Source organism: Mustela erminea, chromosome 11 (genome assembly GCF_009829155.1).
Source record: "Mustela erminea isolate mMusErm1 chromosome 11, mMusErm1.Pri, whole genome shotgun sequence".
Classification (NCBI taxonomy): domain Eukaryota; kingdom Metazoa; phylum Chordata; class Mammalia; order Carnivora; family Mustelidae; genus Mustela; species Mustela erminea.
Window position 1 is genome coordinate 32,720,738 of NC_045624.1, and position 22,636 is coordinate 32,743,373.

The 22,636-nt window shown below is 32.6% G+C and overlaps 1 protein-coding gene across 1 annotated transcript in view; it reads right to left on the reverse strand.

Annotated features, from left to right (window-relative positions):
* Positions 1–217: 217 nt before the first annotated feature.
* The window catches only part of CAPZA2 (capping actin protein of muscle Z-line subunit alpha 2), a 61,480-nt gene continuing 39,061 nt past the window's right edge, over positions 218–22,636 (reverse strand). The window contains exons 4-10 of the mRNA XM_032304447.1: positions 18,202–18,265; positions 13,923–14,129; positions 12,303–12,382; positions 8,709–8,787; positions 6,543–6,614; positions 2,089–2,151; positions 218–1,237 (exon numbers count right to left, since the gene is read on the reverse strand). Coding sequence (XP_032160338.1) covers positions 1,097–1,237; positions 2,089–2,151; positions 6,543–6,614; positions 8,709–8,787; positions 12,303–12,382; positions 13,923–14,129; positions 18,202–18,265 — 706 coding nt within the window. The 3' untranslated portion in view covers positions 218–1,096. The remainder of the gene's footprint in view (positions 1,238–2,088; positions 2,152–6,542; positions 6,615–8,708; positions 8,788–12,302; positions 12,383–13,922; positions 14,130–18,201; positions 18,266–22,636) is intronic.

Consider the following 22,636-nt stretch of genomic DNA (forward strand, 5'->3'; position numbering starts at 1 on the left):
ACCACAGGTTTAAAATTCCTGTAGCATCAGTAAATATAAATTTTAAAATATTACAAACATGCTTATGATGCACAGGAAGATGGAAAAATTTAGACTGTAATGCACACCATATGTACTCCCAGCTTTTCTAATTTACAACCAGTTAAGAATCACAATATCCAAAGAAAGTATTTTAAAATAGTATGACTCATTGATAAGTGATATCTACTCAGATAAATTAGGAAAATTTTCATTTTAATGTCACATTGAATTTCAGTACTTTTCAATCCAAGAAAAGAAATAAACTGAGACATGGTCATGAGTTCAGGATTATATATATTACAATTTGCCTTGTTATAATACATTTGTGGCTTTATGATAAAAATAACTCAGGGACATATGGAGTTCAAGCTAATTTGCGTAACTGTCACAAGAAAAAAGCATTAAATGCATTTCTGAAATAAGTATTTTCATTTAATTTCAGAATCTCAAAACAGCATTAGACGTTGGCCTTGTTTTAAAAAAGTTTAGTTAAACACTAAGCTAGCTAAATAACCTTCTTGAAAGGTTCAAAACACAATTGATATAGAAAATGCTTTCCCTCTAATCTTGATCTTACATAAATGGTAGAGGTGAGGGGGAAAAAGGTAGACAATTTCTTTAGCAGCATATATGGCTAAATCCATCAACCACCTTAAACTAGAATGTCCATTATTGACGCCATTAAAAAGAACTGGGCAAATATCAAAAGTTACCCACTTCATAAACCAAAAGACAACAATTTTAGGGTTATGATAAGTAAAATATTTTTGAAACACTTCAAAAACTTTTAACATTAACCTAGAGGAATCATCTCTTAATTATAAGAAAGAAAAGTGTAACAGAAAGTAAAAGACATTTAAACTAAACTGATTTTCAATCCTCTTTGAAGAAAAGAAATGAAAAATAATGGTTGATTAGCTAAGCTTTGTGCTCTAACCAAACTAATTAATTACAGTGATTTTTAAATGGCAACAGCCCATCTGACTGGGTAGCTTGACAGTTCTGAATACTTTTGCAATGATTTTTTTTTTTAAACGCAAAGACATTAAAATGATCCGGTCATGCAATGTTCATCTTATGCATTCTGCATCTCTTTGCCAATCTTGTAGCTAAGGATCTTGTTCCAATCAATCTTAGTGCGTGTAACTGGCAACTGTCGACGTAAGGCTTTGAAAGTAGTGTCCGACATTGTCTGATAATTCTCACTGATGGCGGTCTATGAAAAACAGTAGTTAAAAGTTTAAAGAAATAAAAGAAACAGAACAATTTATAAAGCACACAGATGTTTTAGAAAAACTTTTATTTAAGCAGCCTATTTCAGTTTTTAAAAAGTAAAAAAAAAAAAGTCAAGTAAAAACCCCAATGTGGTTTTAAAAGCTGTTTAAAAGCAACAAAAAGAGGTATCACCTGGGTGGCTCAGTCAGTTAAGTGTCGGACTCTTGATCTTGGCTCAGGTCTGGATTTCACAGTTGTGAGTTCAAGAGTCACATGCTCTACTGACTTAGCCAGCCAGGTGCCCCTAAAAGAAAAAGCTTATAATCATTTTGAATATTTAATGAAATGAAACTGTAAATTAGATTTAATATTTGTATATTCTCATTTTGGATCAATTTTACTATTTCACTCAGAATAATTTTATATATTATTGTTTGTAAGGAGCAGAAATAGGGCTAATCCACAAATTAAATATGTAAGTTTCAAGAGTACAGTTTAGAAGCTGATAAAAATAAGAATATAAAGTGAAGTAAGATCCAAGCACATTACACATAATCTAAATAATACTTTGGGAATTACTTCATAAATTAAATTTTCCAATCAAGAACAAAATAACCATTTAAGATCTTGCATATTATGACTAACACTCAAAAATTACAGTTGGCTAAAACAGAGTTTTTGCCATTTTCATTAGTCTGTCACTGAATTAAAAACAAGCAAATTAAAAAATATAAGACTATGTTTTATTATAGTGAAACAAATGAAAAAAATTCAGGCTCATAAATGAAATTAAAATTTCAGTGCCATTAGTTAAAGCAAATATAAATTATGTAGTATTTTTGAAAAACATACCTGGTATTCATTTTCTGCAGCTTCTACAATCTTTATAAATTCTTTTGCTGTCTGCACCTCATTCTGAATGGAAAACAAAACCAAACGTAAATGGTAATTTAAAATACCACTATTTAAGTTTTCCATTTTTTTTAAGTATAATTGACACACAAAGTTGCAGTAGTTTCTGCTGTACAACATCGTGATTTAACAAGTTTAGACATTATGTTATGCTCACAAGTAACTACATCTGTCACCATGCAGTGCTAATACAGAATCATTGATTATATTTCTCATTCTATGCCTTTTATTCCCATGACTTAGTCATTCCATAACTAGAAGACTGTAGTTTCCACTCACCTTCACCATTTTGCCCTTCCCCCACCTCCACTCTCTCCGGCCACCATTAGTTTGTTCTGTATATTAGTATCTTTTTGTTTATTCACTTGTTTTTTTTCTTAATTCCACAAATGAGTGAAATCATATGGTAACTGACTTTCTCGTCTGTCTTATTTCACTAAGTGTAGTATCTTCTAGGTCCAACCATATTGTCATACATAGCACAATCTCATCCTTTTTATGGCTGTATAATATTCCATTGTATGTAGCATCCCCAATCTTCCTTATCCATTCGTCTATTGGGGGATACTTAAGTTGCTTCCATATTTTGTCTACTGTAAACAATGTTGCAATAAACATTCCTATATCTTTTCCAATTAGTGTTTCATTCTCTTTGGGTAAATATCCAGAACTGGAATTATTGAATCATATGGTATTTCTACTTTTAATTTTTTGAGGAACTTCCATGCCATTTTCCACCGTGGCGATAGTAGTTTGCATTCCTACCAACACTGCATGAAGGTTCCTTTTCCTTCACATCCTTGCCAACACTATTTGTCTTTTTGATTTTAGCCATCCTGACAGGTGAAAGGTGATGTATCATTGTGATACTGGTTTGCACTTCCCTGATGATTAGTGATGTTGAGCACCTCTTCATGTCTGTTGTCTATCTGTATGTCTTCTTCAAAAAGGATGTCTATTCAGGTCCTCTGCCTATTTTTTAATTGGACTGTTTATTTTTTGGGTGTTGACTTTTTATTTTTTTTTTTAAGACTTTACTTATTTATTGACAGAGAGAACACTAGCAGGGGGAGCAGCAGGCCAAGGTAGAGGGAGAAGCAGGCTCCTCGCTGAGAAGGAAAGCCCAGCGTGGGGCTCCCGGGATCATGACCTGAGCTGAAGGCAGATGCTTAACCTACTGAACCACCGAGGTGCTCTTATCTAAGTTCTTTATATATTTTGTATATTAACCCCTAATCTAAATACATCATTTGCAAATATCTTCTGCCACTTAAGAAGTTGCCTTTTTGTTTTGTTGATGGTTTCCTTCACTGTACAAAAGCTTTTTATCGGATGTAGTCCCAACAGTTTATTTTTGCTTTTATTTCGCTTGCCTTAGGAGGCATACTTTGAAAAATGTTCCTAATGCCAAGGTCAAAAAAATTACTGTGTTCTCTTCTCTTCTAGGATTTTGATGGTTTTAGGCTTCATATTTAGGTCTTTAATCCATTCTGAGTTTATTTTTGTGTACACCATTATTATTTTTAAATAGGTATGTCAATATATGTATAATTACTGCTCTACTGTAGTTTAATAAGTAACACAGAAATTATAACAAAGTGAAAATATTGTAGGATCAATTATTCTAAGTCCAATGGAAACTAGGCAGAAGTATTTCGAAAGTCTGCAGAATGAGCCTGGTTTCACTGTTTAAGGAAAGCAAAGTATTAATAATACATATTGATGAGAAACTCAATTATAACACTTAATATGAATTTGACAATCTTTACAGGTAAGAAGTTAGTCATAAATTTCTAATTAATGACTGTATCTAAGTATTAAATATGTACTCAACAGTATTTACCACCATAATAATACAATTTTAAAACATTGGCAAAAGCTTATTTTATTTTTTTATATTTTATTTATTTATTTGACAGAGAGAGAGAGCCCAAGCAGGCAAAGAGGCAGGCAGAGAGAGGGGGAAGCAGGCTCCCTGCTGAGGAGAGAGCCTCATGTGGGGCTCGATCCCAGGACCCTGAGATCATGACCCAAGCCAAAGGCAGAGGCTTAACCCATTGAACCACCCAGGCACCCCAGGAAAAGCTTATTTTAAAGTTTAAGGTGAATTTACTATAGTGTTTAAATATCTTCTGGAAAAATTTTAACATTCCAATATATGAGTTTCTTTGCTTTCTTCCTAACAGCAAAAATGTGAACAGTGTTAATAAAAAATTCTGTAATACCTTATTTTATGTATGTCTTATGTATTTATACATATGTATTTATATTTCTATTATATGTGCATTTTTTTCTGTCCAAAAACAGCTAAAGAAAAAGAAAGAAAAGAAAAGAAAATCTTGCAAAATAAAGTAAAACATTCATTTCTAAAAAGCAGCATAAAAGGTGTATTGGTCAAGTTTAATTACTATGACCACCTCACAACAACTCCACAGTCTGTAACTTTGAGGACAACTGTCTTTTAGGAAGAATCTTTGCTTAGTGTCAAACTAAAGAATATAGGACCAAGTACTCTGTTATGCAAAAGTTACATGTATGGACACGATAAAGAACAATACCAAACATAGTGTCTCATGGAAAACCAGACCTTAGTTTCTTTTACTGGCAAATTTTGCAAGTAGAGTACTATTTAGCATAAATGTAGAGTCACTTAAATGCTAGTGAAACATTTTCTTAAATACCAGCTCTCCTCTCTTCCCAGGTAGCAACTGGCCTTACACATTCACACGTGTTTCTTAATGTTAAATCAAATGCTTTCTTAAATTAAAAATGAACTCTTCTTTGTACCTGTTGGTTAGCTAATTTTGTATATTAGCAGTTGATGTTTATAATATATTGGCATTTTTAGGTATGTGACACAAAAGTTTATAGGAAAATATAAAATTGACTATTAATGTTATATTATTAATATCACTGGGGCAAAAAAAAAATCCCACAAAGAAAGAACTGCATGTGTAATGGAAAGAATGTGTGAGAGAACTACGTTGGGAAATAAAATCAAGTTCACAGTTTCATGAATTTGAAAGCTGAACTTCAGAAAAACTTCATTTAATCATAATCCAGATAGAGGGGAAAAACACAATAGAGTTTAAAAGTTCAGTAACAGAATTGAAGGCCTAAATTTAAGAGCTAAAACTATAAAGTTCTTATAAAAAAACCCTGGAGTAAATCTTCATGACCTTGGGTTAGGCAATGGTTTCTATTAATACACCAAAAGCACAAGTAACAACAATAAAAAAAAAATAAAATAAATTGGGACTACATCCAAAGTAAAATCTCTTGTTCTGCAAATGATAACAATAAGAAAGTAAAACAACACACGGAATGGGAGAAAATATTTGCAAATCCTGTATCTGATACAGGACTTGTATTCGAAACATGTAAGTAACAATTACAACTCAACAATAAAAACACAAATAACAAATTAAGAAATAGATGAAGGATCTGAATAGTCATTTTCCTGAGGAAGATATACAAATAACCAGTAATACATGAAAAGATGCTCAGCATCATTATCCATCAGGAAAATGTAAATAAAAACCACAATAAGATACCTCTTTATACCAAACAGGATGGCTATCATGGAAAAGTGGAACCCTCGTAGACAAGTGATGGAAATGTAAAATGGTGCAGCCACTCTGGAATAATCTGGCAAAAGTTCTTCAAAAGGTTGAACACAGAACTACATACAACCCAGCAATTCCACCGCCACCAAAGAAAAAACAGAAAAATGAAAACAAACGTCTCCACAAAAAATAGTACACAGGAGTTCAAAGCAGCAAAAAGTAAAAAAAACCACGAATGTCAATCCAACTGATAAATGGATAAATGCAATGTGGTATATGGAATATTATTTTGGAATAGAAAGGAATGAAGTAATGATATATCCTCCAACACTGATAAACATTAAAAACATCGTGCTAAGTGAAAAAAAGTTTCAAAAGACCACATATTATAGGATTCCGTTTATATGAAATGTCCAGAATAAACAAATCCATAGAGTTAAAAGGTAAATTCACAATTGCCTAGGGCTGAGGAGGGTTTTGGGGGAAAGCTGATGAGGGAGACAGATGGGGAGTGACTGCTAATGGGTACAGGGTTTCTGGAAGACAAAAACATTCGAAATTAGATTGTGGTGATTATATAGTCTTGTGAATATACTAAAAAGCACAGATGAAATTTTATACTTTAAATGGGTGAATTGAATGGTTATGAATTATACCAATAAAACTTCTAAAAAGTTATATACAGACTTCCAGTTAACTTACCATCTTTAATCTATTTGAGAACACTTTAATCTAAAGCAGAAATATTACTTAAAATGTTAATTTCAAAACTGTTCTGGTTTTAAAGAAGTTATCAGGTTGTTGAAATTTTATTTTGAAATTACTTACAGACACTGTTAGGGAATCTTGTATATCTTTATGACTCACTAACTGAACATTACCATCTTCATAATAATGAACCTATTAGAAAAAGAAATTACAGAAACCACACATTATAGGAATCATCAAGATAGATCTTCACGGCTTCAACAACACATCAGTGCAAATGACTACCAATTTCAGCTCTAAACCTAGACTTCTCTGCTGAGCTCCTGACCTTGCAAACTCCAGGATAACTCTTTCTGTCTTCAGCCTAGTGAGATTAATTTACTGTTCCTGTAATGACTGAGGCAAGCCCTCCACTGACCTGACTCTGGACATTTCCATCTAATAGATATTTTACTGATAACTAAACTCAAGATTTCCAAAACTGAACACACCATATTCCCTCCCAAATATCATTCCTCTTTTGTGCATTTCCATCAACCATTTAATTCCTCATAATTCAGACACAAATTTATTCAATAAGCATTAGCTGAATGATTACACGCCTGCTACTACAGAAGGTTCTAGGGATGCACAGCTTTTAAAAAAGAGTCCTTGGCCTTACTTTTCAATACAACACAGTAAGAGATATGTACAAAGTACATAGAGAATCTTGGGACACTGAGAGTCTTGAGACTCTTTGAGATTTAAGAAAGGATTTCAGAAAGGAGGTAACAAGACTTGGGTTCAGCAATATAAGTATGACAACAATTAAACCAGGGAAGATAATGCAACTGAGCTAAGAGAACTGCATACTGTAGAAAGGCTTGGAGGTACTTATGGCTGGAATGTGTATGAGACTGGGGAGCGAGAAGAGTGACTGGAAAAATAGGTAAAGACAAATCAATTTGGGCCTTGTGTGCCATGCAAACATGTCTGGCCTATCTAGTAAGTGAGAGTGGTCTTACGAAATAATATATCCAGATTTAAATTTTTAGAAATCATCTTTGTGACGATGGCAATGTGAAAAATAGATTGGGGGATGGCAAAGGGTCCAGATATTCAATAAAATAACAATTATATGCTAGGCATCACGCTAAGTGATGAAGACAGAGCTATGAATCAGACAATCCCAGCTCTCAATAAGCTCTGGCTCAACAGAAGCACCATTTTAGAAATTATCCAGGTGAAAGCTATTGAGACCCAACTGAAGGAGAGAATAATTCAACAGTAATGGTCATCATTCATCAAGCACTTCATGTCTGACTCTGTTCCAACCATTTTGCCCATATCAACCAATCTTCAAACAACCATATAAGCTTTCTACTGTTGTTTTCTTTTTTAGATTCATGAGGAAACAAGCAAAAACAGCTAATATTAAATGATTTCCTGTGGTCATACAGATCTGGGATTCAAACTCAGGCAGACTGCTTTCAAAACCCACACTCTTAGCCTCTCTTCTCTATCCCCTAATGGACAATCATAACAAGACATAAAAACAACAGGATAAAGACTAGAAATGTATAGTGGAGTCAAATGACAAAGCAGCTGTATCTGATCCATCTTATTCCTTTATGGCTTTTAGCACAATACCTTTCATGACAATTAATGAAATATACTGAATAAATAAGTGAACCAGTATAGAAAAAGACTGGTCAGTCTTTAACCTGTTTAGTAATATCTATATTCAAATACTTCCTCTTATTTATCATATGTTCTTCTATATAAACATTTGAGTTTATATTAAATGAGTCAGAGAATTCAATTATGGTGGGTTTCTTATAAGAAATCAAATATGAGTACAGAAGATACTTAAAGGATAAATGTCATATCTACATTTTAATATATAAATACAATAAATATATACTTATATATCTATATGCAAATACATACATTAATATTATACCTCACCCAATTCCACCCAATTCAGGAGACAGAACAGCACAACTCAAACTCAGAGGATGCTTGGATGAACAAACTGTCTGAAGAGCAGACCAAATGGTAGCATCTAATTTTAGCTGTGTTTTTAGAATCTGTAAGCTATCCTTGCATATTTTTGATGACTAGGGAATGAACTGCAAGGTTATTTGAAAGAAGAAATCAACACTACTTGTTTTCCCCAATACCTCAAAACAAAGATCTAGAGAAGAAATTTTTATTGTGTACTGAGAAAAAGTAAATTTATGAATTAGTTGTTTCTCTGTTCAGAATCATCTAGAGAGCAGTAAACAAATTCTTTTTATTTCATACCTGAATTTTCAAGATGCCAACCACCTGAGTGGTTGAAGGGGTGATTGTAAACTTCCACTCTGACCTCCAACGACCATTCCTTAAAAATAAAAACAGCAGCTGTAAATAAGGTAAGGAAAATAATTTGAATAAATTTTAAGTTCCAGATTTAAATTTAATGCTACAATATGAGAGTGTGGGGGATGGATGCTGGATATTCATTTTTAAATCACTGAAATATTTAAAAGAATCAAAGGGTTAAGTTCAGTTATGAGCTACATTTAATCTTCATCCTACTGATAAGAAAGGACATATACAATGGATACAACTAAAGAATTCTAAAGCTAAGGCTTAAAATACAGATCAAAACTATATTATATAAGCTACTTTTTGGGGAAAAATTTTAAGCTATTTCTTCGCAACTGACATGCTTTAATTAACAGTAAACTGAATAAAGAGGTGAAGGGGAATGGGAGATACAGGCTTCCAGTTATGGAATTAATAAGGCAATAAAAGGGATAAAAATACGGAATATAGTTAGAAGTATGTAATAATGTTGTTTGGTGACAGATGGTAGCTATACCTGTGGTGAGCACAGCATAACTACAAACTTGTTGAATCATTACACACCTGAAACTAATGTAACCTTATGTGTCCAGTATACTTCAATTAAAAAAAAGAATAAACAGAACAAATGTTCAGATTACCAGGGGCTATCACAAATACAGTCAATGTAGTCTGACAGCCACTGAAGAGTACAAAGTAGCAAATGTTTTTTAAAAGACTGGGTAATAATACAATATTTTAAAGGTTTTGATATCTGGAAAGAGAAAGACTTTATATAAGGAGCTGTAAGTGTCAGGAATTTTCTTCTGTTCCAGTTTAGGATTAAACTTCCACATAAAAGGCATATCCTCCTCTCACTTAAAATGGCTTTTGGTATGCAAATTAAACACATATTAATAGTAGGAAATTGTGACATTACAAACAAGCATCTAATATGTTATTCATTTTTGCCTCCCAGATAATGAATCTTATTTTTTTGGCCTTTTCATGTCAACTTTCCTTTTACCCTTAGTAGCTCTTTTTTTTTTTTTTTTTAAAGATTTTATTTATTTATCTGCCAGAGATCACAGGTAGGCAGAGAGGCAGACAGAGATAGGAAGGAAAGCAGGCCCCCTGCTGAGCAGAGAGCCCAATGCGGGGCTGGATCCCATGACACTGGGATCATGACCTGAGCCAAAAGGCAGAGGCTTAACCCACTGAGCCACCCAGGTGCCCCATACCCCTAGTAGCTCTTTGTATGCTAAACACATATTCTGAAATGCAGGTTTATACCTGTTAGTTTTTTTTTGGAATACTAACATATGTTTCTGAAAAAGTCACAGAGTTAATGGATCACTGTACTGGCTTTGCTATAAAATTACTTCTGGGTTCCTTGTAATATTTTGGCAATCTGCCCAATCATGAAAATCCACAGAATTAGAGTACTCATATCTAAAGTTAACACTTAACATGTGAAAAGTACTCTCATTAGAACAATGCATTATGATCTACAAAATAAGAGAATTTTATACCATGCCTTGATTTTGAGGGACACTCAAAATTATCCGTAAGTAGCTCAGTTGGACAAAAAACCTATGTCTATTTATTTTTATTTCGTGATTCTGAAAGAAGTAATTCCTTTTACTTAGGTATTAATATTGAGCACTATTAAGTTCTAAGCATATACACTTCTGATTTATTATGACAATATGCATATATAAACACTGACTACAAAAAGAAAAAAGGAATTTTAAATCCAGTAATGGTACCAATTTAAGAACTATTTCAAAAAATCCTTCCATAGGCATTACTACTATACAGTAATGGTAAATGATGCTGAGTCATAGCCTTTTATCAATGGAGTATGTTATCAATGGAGTCGAGATACTAGCTTTATTTATATTCTTCCTTTCTCTTCTATTAACACTGTAATTACAAATGTGTATTATTCCCTAGACATTAGGGAAAGAGTAGAGCCCAAGAAGAGAAAGTCCTAATGAAATCTATTAAATGTCCATGACTATTATCTTTTGATTTTAATTCTATCTGTATTTTAGGTGCACTGAAGTATATTTCTTTGTACCAAAATATTCAGATTTTACTGAGATTATTGTGATACGTGATGTCTACCCCTCTGAATGTCATTTAGAATTTATCTTCTTTAAAGAGTGGAAGTCACTTTTAATTTCCATGATACAATGTTCACTGTGGTAGTTTAGGAGAAAAATTCAGAAATGGGAAGCAAATTAGTAAGAACAGAGAACTCAAAAATAAACACCATCTTCATTTCACATATGCTAAAGCTCAAATTGTTTTTCAAAACTGATTAGTAAATTCACTGTAACATCTCTAAATATATATTGAAATAAAACTTAGCAACAAGAATTTTCCTTTAATAGTTCACCTCAACAAGATTTTATGATACATATCTTGGCACAAATTGCATAAATTAATAGATTTATTTCTTTAGGATACTGGTAGGTTACTGCTACAAGATTTTATGCTTAGAATGGAGAATGGAGAAACTACACTTTATATACCAGAATCTTTAGGGAACTGCAGCTTGTCATTAAAGTGTACATTAACATATAGAATTGACTTTCCTTCAGTGATAATGGATTGCATTTCTCCAAATGTTCTTGGTTAACCTTGTAACCTTGCATTTATTTCTAAGATGGTTAATAGTGGAGCAATCTTGGGCCATGAACCAAATTAGTCCACAGGGGTTATTGATTACCTCTTACTTTACCCTTGAGAGCACAACCAGCCAACTTGGCTAAACAAGTCAAATATTATGATTACACTTATTCTGATGATCTTAGCATGTATTAGCAAAAAAGGAGGATGAAGGTAAAGATTTTTTTCCATTTTGAGTTTGTAAAGTCTTGTAGAACCTCAGAATTTTATAAAGAAGATGTCTCAGAAACAATCTTGTCTAAAAATATAAAGGCTCAACAATTTGTCAAAAGTCCAAGATTAACACGGCAAGTCATGTTTTAGGGGACTGAACTTTTATAAGGAATAATCAATGAGTTTGATTACAAGATTATAATTTAATTAAAATGAAATTATAATTGTAATCTGCCTCACTGTATAAAACAGTCATTTATTCCTTACATTGGCCAGCCAAGCACAAATAAATTCGCATGTAAACATCTACTTCAGAGCCCCCAAAGTTCACCAGAAAAATCACTGTTTTTTCCCTTTATAATTACCTCTGTCCTCTTCTCCCATTAAGTCTCAGTCAGGAACAATCCATTCTCAGAATGAGCATATGGGCCTGCCAACTGGTCTGCTTGCAGGCACAAATGTTCCCTTAGGATGCTGTCTGCTAGTCTCTAAAAACACTCGATGCAATCCCACGCTCTTATTCACTGTCAATGGGTTTACTGCTACCTTTAAATAATATGCTGATTATGGAGTAAATAGCTTTCTTATATCAAAAGGCTCAAGATTGATGTTTATATTGTACTTAGGCATACACAAACAAGGTACAGGTCCAACCAATAAAACAAGGACTACAAAGGATATAAATGTCAGAATTCCCCAAAATATAAAATTTTAACTTACCAAAAGTTTTTTGCTTGGAACTGATGGCTTTCTATGCATGCAATAATGGTTTGCTGTCCATCTATTTTTTTACCATATACCTTAATGGCAAAGAAAATAAAGAGAAGTGTGAATTCAGGACCACAGAATGTTCAGCTTTAAACATCTGCACACACACACACAAAAACTGTAGAGCACTTTGGTGCTAGAAAAACAAGTACTCAAACATGTACACCTATCATCACAAATTCTTGGTGGATCATACAAAAAGCACAAAATGTATAAAGTAAAACTCATTACTATACTTTAAAAATATTCACAAACATCCTAGACATACTATACTTTTGATTCCAAATACAGGTATCACAAGAAGTGTAGACAATTCATTTTAAACATGCAGATACCAATCTGGCTGTTTCCACACAAACAAAAACTGGATCTACACTTCGATTATCATCTTTGTTTCCTTCACAATCTTAGAGGCTGTTATTTCTTCAGTCATTTTACAAAGTATCAGGAAAGAGGTGAGAAAATTAATTTACTTATAACCAAAAAGGTCATAAGAGAATGCTTGCGATGGTATGACATTGTTGTTTCACTTCTTGTTTACTGCTTTAAAAGTCATGGATAATCTGTACCTTTCAATCCCCCGGGAGCAAATAAAGACTCTCTAACACAACGTACCTACCTATTCTTGAGTTATTCTTCCAAAATAATCCTAGTCAACAAGGTTATTATTCAATGAATTTGTAAACTATTTTAGGTTATGATGTAATTTTTCCTCAAATAATTACTGAGAGCTAGATAGTTAAGGGATTATATGAATTTTTGTCCTAACCAGAAAACCTCTGAGAGTTTTGAAATGGGATGCTACTGGTAATATTAGTAATTATGCTGGGACAGCAAATATAAACCAGGATATATAGTAATCTTAGGTTCCAGAGGTAGGCAAAGACCAGGTCCAGAAGGCTGTGAAAGCCATGTTCAGAAGCCTAGACTCTATCCTAAGTATAATGGAAAATCTATGAATGATTTCTAATATGGGATTTTCATGATCTGATCTGTATTTAAAAAGATCTCTCTGGCTATAGAGAAGATCACAGAAACACAAACAAACTGGGAGGTGGCTAGGGGGATGGCTGTACCCTATCTAGGTACAAACAATCTTACCAAAAAAAAAAAAAAAGGCACTTCCAATTTCTATATTTCATAAAGAAAATATAAAAACAGGTTAAATCTATGAAAGAATAACATTAAAAAAGAGACTTGATGATAAAACAGGCAAGGACATGATTCCACTTCCAAATAATTTAATTTGTTCTAAGATCTTCAAAGGAAGTTTGATCTAAACTTACTGAGATGAGTTATTACCGTGATATTAAAGAATCTTACAGCATCATGCTCTAATCAATGTATGACAATTCCTACTTGGATTTAATTCAAGGTACAACCATTTTTCCATTCTGTGCCATCATAATGTATTTACTATTTAGAGTTTCTCAAAAAAACACTTAGAAGTATTTACTTCAAGAAAAAAAACAATGGCAAGTTATGTCAGTTGTGTAAGTTAGAGATTTCAGGAGATCATAAGAAGTCATATTTACATAAGACAAAAGAAAAATATGCATATTGATGACTTACAGTGCAAACCCCATTTGGATAATGTTCTTTTACATAAGCTCGCAGAGCAGTTTCTACTGAAGTTCTCCATGACTCAACTGCATTTTCTGCTTCATATGGTCTTGGATCAGTTGCTTCCTTTCTTAAGTGATCAAATTTGAAACAGATTCTGTTTTTGGGATCCAAAAACTTTCCATTTCCCAAGTCACCATGTTCTGTTATCAATACCTTCAATGATGCAGTGAATTTTGGGGAAATAAAATATTTAAAATAGTATTTAAGTACTGACATATATTAATATAAATTCACTTATATTTTGTCTTGAACACTGTAAAAAATTCTATTCCAAGCAATTGGTTTAACTATATGGCACAACTATAATAATTGAAATGAGGCTAGTCTTGTTCAGCTAAAATCAATGGATTTAATTTTCTCCCAATATAACTTCTGGCTAATGAGTGAAAAGAATGCATCTTTTAATATACTGCTGGAGTTTTGTTTTGTTTTACAACTATAAACTGTTTACTATTTCTATTACCAGTTTCCAGTTCTTTAAACTAAGGACTGGTGATAATCTTCAATGAGAATGGTTACAAGAACAACTTTAACCCAGAGAGAACACTCCTCTGTGTGTCCTATATTGTTCCTGGGCCCACAATCTCATCTACTGTGAAGTGTCTGCTTGTTTTTATAACCTATTCATTGACAGCTGTTTTCAACTGACTTTCAAATTTTTAAACATGTAATTTATTCTTTTATGTACATTAAGTTGTACATGAATAAATGTGACGTTCTGTGCTTTAAAATTTCCCCTTTTGTTCTTCCTTTGCAATTCTCCCAATCTTTGACTCCTTAACTATGTCAGAACTTCCCCCTCTAATAAAAATCATGTACACATAGGATGTATCCTTCTAAATCTTTTTTCAGCCATACAATCCCACATAGATAAATAAAAACACATCTATGTGAACATATACACACATACAGGGTTTTTTTGGTCACTGTTTTACCAGAATGGAATGAAAATGCACACGTACACGTATTTTTCGGCATTTGGCTTTTTTCAACACCAGCACCTTAGAGAAATCCTTCAAAGTCAACTGGTAAACATCTCACCATTCTTTTTAATGGCTGCATAATGTCCCATAATGTGGGTATAACTTAATTTATTCTGCCATTCTGTTACTGATGGACCATTTCTTTTATTTCCAGGCTGTTTTCTTTTGGGGGGAGGAATGGTACATTAAAATGTTAAAATTCTGGGGGCACCTGGGTGGCTCAGTGGGCTAAAGCCTCTGCCTTAAGCTCAGGTCGTGATCCTGGGGTCCTGGGATGAAGCCCCACGTCGGGCTCCCTGCTCGGTGGGGGGCCTGCTTCCCCCCCTCTCTCTGCCTGCCTCTCTGCCTACTTGTGATCTCTGTCAAATAAATAAATTAAATAAATAAACTTTAAAATAAAAATATGTTAAAATTCTGTACATATATTTTAACATGCTAATGATTTTATTTCCATCAGGTGCTTCCAACTCTCTTAAATATATTCCCAGCAGTGGGGACAGTAGGTAAAGTAAAGGGTCTGTTTTTAATTTTTAATACATTTCCCAAAAAATGGTTGTGACTTTCCACATTGTTATGAAACATATGTAAGATATATTCCCCTCACATTACCACCATCAATAGGGATATGATTCTTTTTTCTGTCTGATGGGTATAAAATATCTCATTACTTTCATTTTATTTCTCTGACTACTGACAGATATAAGTATCTTTTTGTGTGTGGGCCACTTGTTTTTCTGTGAGTGAATATTCTTTAATATTTTTAATCTGTGGTTTTTTTGGTTGTTTTCTCATTAATTTATAGGAGTCCCTTATTTAAGGTATCTGTTTCATTTTATGGTTAAAATAATTATTATGTAGCAAAATGTTTATCTTTTCTTCTATAGTTTCTGGGTTTCCAGACTAACTTAAGATAGTTTCCCCTGCCCTAGTATTGTACGTATAGACTCTTACAAAATTTCAGTCATTTTACAAATTCTTTTTTCATTTTACAAATTTTTAATCCACCTAGAATTTATTTCTATATGTTGTATGAGATAGAGGTTCAAATTAACCTTCCTCTTAACAGAAACCAGTTGTGCCAATCTTTTATTATATGCCTATCTAAAATTATAATCTTGTCATGCACAAAAATTTTCATATATTTTGGGATTAAATTCTGGTTCTATATGCTGCTGTACTGATTTATTTGTCTACTATATACAAAATCATACTGATTTGACTTTACATTGCTTGTAAAGCATCTTCTGCTATCTAGTAAAGGAATTCTCTTACCCATTCTTACTGCTCTTACATTTTTTTTTTTCAAACATGTTTTTTTTTTTTGCATCAACTTAATGAACATTTTGACCAATTAAGAAAGCTATTAGGATTCTAAATGAATTGCAATAAATTTGTATTTTAATTTTTAAGTAATTTAACTTTCTATTTTCAAAATGGAATATGGTATTGCCTTTCCATTGTTGACATCCTGTTTTGTGTTTTAAGAAGACAACCACCACTGTCTTCACATTCCTCTGCCTTTCTTGTTAAGATTATTCCTAGGTTAATGCATAGTTCAACCAATTAAAGTGGAATTCCTCCCCCTCCAACCACTTCTAGAGTAAAGTACTTATTTTGCACAACAGAGTATAGTTAATGAGTTTTGTATACTTACCTTAAATTCAGCCATCCCACAAAATTGTTTTAAATCTAGTAGTTTCTTTTGTTTGGGAGGTGATTATATAAATCATACAACCTAAGAGTTTTCTTTTCTTTTCTAAAGCTCTCATTCTCTTATTTGCTATACTTCCATTAGGTGGGATACTAATAAGCAAACAAACCTGGCAAATTTTCTATTTTAACTATAATTATTTCAGTGTTTGTAGTCTATGATATTTACTGTGATTTTTGTTAAACAATCTACTATATTTAAGAGGTCTTCCTCTCCTTAGATTACTCAGGTTTTTTGTAATAAGGACCAGCTGCTGGATTTTTCAAATTCCTTTTCACTGTCTATTGATGCATCATTAAGTTTTTCTCTTTGATTTGGTGGTTAATAGATAAGACCAAGATATTGCCTTACATGGAACCACTCATGCATTCTTGTAATAAATTCTATTTAGTCTTGATTTGTCATTCTTTTGATATATTCCAGGATTCTATTTTTTTAATATCTATTTAAAGTTTTTAAATCTATGGTCATATGTGAGATTAGAGTTTGATATTTTTGTTTTCTCTTTATTAGGTTTAAGTATTAATATTATGCTAGGTTCATAAATGAGTGGGGAGCTCTCCAACAAATATTCTTTTAGGGAAGTATTTTAAGAAAATAATGGTCAATGTGCCCAGAGGTATAGAGATTTACAATACAGCTTTGTTTACAGTTAAAGAAAAAGAAAGACTAAAAAACCTAAAATCTCCCAAGAGAAAGAAAATAAATATAGGAGATTCATAAAACGAAACACTATATAGCTTCATATATATATGTGTGTATACATACACACATGCATGTCTATATATATATAAGCTTGTTTTCTCTTCAGTTATAAGTTAACTTCTGTCTAGGCTCATACATACAAGACTACCTATTACATAATGAATAATGCCAAATGCAAGCTTTGACATGACTAGCCACTAAGAACTAATTGTTACAACTCTCTCATGTTCCACCTACCAGGTCCTTCTTCATATTGTTTTATATAAGTTGTGCTTCACGCAAGCACAATATGAATTAATATAATCACTGATTATTAATAACTCTAAACAAAAAACAAAACAAAACAAAAAAACCAAAAAACACCCAAACTAGTGACTTTTGGTGGCTTTTCTTAGCTTAGCAATTCTAACTTTCACTTTGGAAAGAAAAGATTTAATAATTACTAAATGCTAAGTTACTCACATGAAGAACTGTAGAATTCCAGAGCAACCAAAATATGATATAAATCTTACTAATATATATTCTAGATTTTGGATTAATATAGGATTGATATTTTTTCCTATAAAAAACAAGAGAGTAGATTTAAAGCAATTATTTTCTAAAATCTTAAAAGAATTACATTTGAATACTTCTAAAAGGGACTTTCTGCTAGTAGTATTATTGTCTCAACAAAAAAACCCAAATTTTCAATTACTTTGCCTATAAGAGGCTATGATTAAAATGAACACTTTATCTTAAACATACCACTTCACAGTTCTTGCAGAATACATTAACCATTATAAATGAAACAAGGACAGGTCAGATCCTGTGTTCATATGAAACATACCTGATCTTCATAACCTTCAATTTTTACTGGAGTAAACTGGTCCAAGTTATACTGTGCAAATGCACTAAAAAAGAAAAAGGCCAATTGTTTAAGATTACAAAACTCAAGCCTCTTAAAACAGCAGGAATAATTCACTTGTCAATAAATCTCCTGTACTACATATGGCAAGTTTAATAAAATTATAATTCTCTATTACTGATCTTATATTAACTATAAATACTATATATAGATATGGCTATTTTAAAAACTGCAGCCTTCAATGTTTAGCAAAAGAAAATTAAAACAGTAAATAAAATTTATTTCACTCAGTATCTTGAAAGTAAAAGTTAGCCATCTGTAAGATACATATCTAATTACTTGAGTATATACTGAGTATACAATATACCAGGTAACAGAGTAGGTTCTATGAGGGATGCAGAGAGTAATCAGACAGATCCTATGATCAGAGGACTTACAGTTGGGTAGGAAAGATAACAGATAAATATAACCATAACACAAAGTAGAAAGTACTATAAGACAATGACCAATAAAGAAAGCATCAAGGAGAATACACATTTTAAAAGATTATATTCGTTGAGGCAAGGATAAGAAGTGCTTTAAGGGTGATTTCTTTAGAAATTTGACAATGAAAAATGGCCTTGAAATAATGAGTAGACTCTCTTGCAGAAACTGGAGAGATGGGAAGAAAAGAGTATTTCAGTTACAGGGACCAGGATAAATGAAACACATGAGAAGATAGGTTAGGTCCATATCATGGAAAGCATCAAGCTCAATGCCTGTCACATAGCATGTGTTTAATTATATTTACTGAATAAAAGTGAAAAGCCCTGATTGACAGAGTAATTACTTCATTTAGGAGGCAAAGCAGAGTCACTGATGCTTTCTGAGAAAGAAGAACCTAACTATAAAGAGGATTAATTTGGCAGCAGTGTGTATGACAACTGGGCAGTGGAGCAACTAGAGCCCCCTGAAAAAAAGAAAGAAAGAAAGTAAAAAAAGCAGTTAGGTTGTTATTAGGCAAATGTCCATATTAGAACTGCTGAAGAGTCTGAACTAAGAAATGGTGACAAGATGGATTCAAGAATAAAGCCTCTCTCTATTCTCCTTTGAGTAAGTAATACTACATAGTTATATAATACATTTATAGGAAAGACTCTCAAAGTACAAAAAATTATCTGAAAAATATGTAAGGACCATATTATATTTTACTAAATCTATAACCTGAGGATTTTTTTCTACACTTAACAGAAGAGATATTGAGTATTTTAAAATTTAGAAATACATCTGTCAACCTAACCTACTTGGAAAGTTTTCTAGATGCAAGACATCCACTGAATTTTCAGATTATTAGCTACTTGATTCTCCTCTAGAAAGAAATATTTGGTTAAGCAAAGCCATCACGGATAAATTACCAGACTAATAAACTTAAAAATAGCAAAACAGAATTAAATTACTACCTGTCAAACTCCTGACCCTGCATGTTAAAAAAAAAAAATGAGAATAAACATAGAAATGCATGATGTGGAAGAGGGTAGTATCTACTCACTTCTGATTTCCTTAATTCATTAAAACTATCATTTTCCTAGGAAGAGCCTCAACATAGCCAGGCAGTTACTAACCCTTAAATGAATTTATCTCAAAACTACTTTGAAAATTTAAAGAAAAAAAAAAAAGTACACTAGATCATTTAGAAAGTAGGATTCAGGGCGGCCGGGTGGCTCAGTCAGTTAAGTGTCTATCTTCAGCTCAGGTCATATCTCAGGGTTCTGGGATGGAGCCCCACATGAGGCTCCCTACTCAGTGGTGGGTCTGTTTCTCCCTCTACCCTTCCCCACCATTTGTACTCTCTCTTGTTCTCTTAAATGAATAAAATCTTTAAAAAAAAAAAAAAAAGTAGGATTCATTTTCCAGTGAAAGACATATATAAATAGTAAATGTAGATAGTAACTTGGTCCTAGGCCTTTTACTGCCCAGAGTATCAAACTCCATCATCTACTTGGGAGTGAGGGAAGAATAGGAAATCTGAAAAAGAAACAACTGAGTATGAAAATAGGTAAAATTTTATCTTAAGTGCTCAAAGCAGGTTAAATAAGTTATTAGTTACATGGTATAGGAGTAAAGATACTCACTAACCTAAGAGTCAGAATATAGAATACCTAGGTTCTGTCCAAACCCCATTATTAGCTAGCATGGGGCCCATTTACCTTATCTACAAAAAGAGGGGTTTGGACTAGCTGACTTCCAAAACTGACTTCCACCCAGTTCAGAAACTTACTCCATCTACCTACTCATCATCAACTCACCTACCCCTTCACCCCAACACAGTGAACACAGTGACTTCTCTGCCCTTGTAGAGTTCTATATCCCACTCATCCATTTCTAAATACCTGTTCCTGTATTTAGATTTTTATACCTATTACTATTAGTCATCTATCAGTCACATACTATACTTTTCACCAGGTGTCTCCTTCAGTTTAGCCACATTATTTCCCTATTTACTATTTAAACCCTGTTCATCCTTTAAATTCAGCTCAAAAACCACTTCTAAATAGAGATTAAAAATTTCTCCCTTTAGGTTCCAAAGGCCTTTGATATGCTTCTATTATGATAATATTTTATTTCATTTGGCCTGATACTGAACATATGTGATTCCCCATTAGAAAATCCCTAAGAGGCTTATTTACCTCATCATCATAGTGAAGTCTGGCAGTCATATGTCAGTTGAGTAAAAGGCTCTTTCTGAGTATTTAAAAGTTAGACTTGACAGTACTGACTCTTCAGAGTATGTCTACTTTGAAACACACTAAATTTGTGCCCTTAGGAAAAATATCCCATTAAAACCAATCTTAAGAATATAGCAATGTTTTTTTCCCCTTACAGAAAGATAGGAAGAGGAGAAAAGTGAGATTAAAAGAGTTAAAGCAACAAGGAAAAGGGGAAAGGAAGGAAGAAAGTAGTACATACATGTAAGAAAGAGAAGTACCTTGTACAAATGAGATTCAATATCAACGATCACAACTGAAGAAGAAATTTGAGTACAGCTATGCACTTACTCTGGTGAAACTGCGACTAGAACACATTCTAAATGTTTTTTACAATATTTTGCAAGCTTGTGTTACATGGTTTTGGACAGCCTCAATGATAGGCCATGTATCTTTTTTAGAGGGTGAAACCAGGTTTGGAGAGATTTTAAAAGTTAATTCAGAACCAAGTCTAGTGAACAATGAGTATAATACTATTTTTGCTTGAAAATTATTTCATAGAAAAGGACACCGTGAACCACAGTTATATAGTTCTAAAGTCAATCAACAATGTAGGGCATATTTCTCACTTCACAGATAATCTTAGATGTTTTACAAAATGAATTCAAAGAAATCTGGAATGAAGAACACTACTGAAGTCAACAAAAAGAATCAATATTTTCTCTAAGGGTTCATCTAGTTAGCAATCACTTACTGATAGTATAACTACATGCAAGAAATCTGAACTTTCACTTAAGGTTTACATGTTTTTTTCCTTGCTATCATACAATAAACTTGTTTTATCATTAGTTACTGATTTCTTCAGATCATTTCCTTAGAAATGTATCTGCATTTCAATGTACATATCTCTTGAAATGTGGACAACTGTTCCCAAAATGTTTCATAATAAAAGAGAAATGTAGATCACATTCTAATTTCTTTTTAGAACAAATCCAATTTATTTAATTTAAATGTAAAAACCATCATCAGATTTAAGTATTTCTTTGGACAAATAAAATTTCAATACTTTAATCACTTTTGAGTCAAATGTACGGCTATTTTATACCACTTATGTAATTATGAGTATTTTCTTTGACTTTCATTAAACTTTATTCTGCTGAGGAAAAACTCTTGTTCTTTCAACAAGTCAAGTTTCTCACTTTCTGAGCTGATAACAAAAACCCCCCACTAATTCATGCACTTGTATGAAACAACCCACACATTTATTTACCACAGAGAACTGAGGAAAAGTACTTTTTAAGTACTGTTGTTAGAAATTATAAACATGCCATATGCTATTATAAAGAAAATTAATTTTACTTGAATATACAAATGATTTAAATAAGGTTTAAAGAACTAAGAAGTAACCATTCACTCAGAAGTTAATCACTAAAGTCAAAGATACAGAGCAAACTGATTTCTATAAAGTACTTTAATAAAATAATTAATAGGAATGGAAGCAACACAGATGTCCATCGATAGATGAACAAACAAAATGTGGTATATAAGTAATTCAGTATTAGAAGAGAAATTCTGACATATGCTACAACATGGATGAACCCTAAAGACATTATGCTTAGGAGAATAAACCAGTCACAAAATGACAAAATAATGTACAATTCCACGTTTATGAGACACTTAATGAAGTCAAATTCATAGAAACAGAAAACAGAATGGTAGTCAACAGAAGCAGA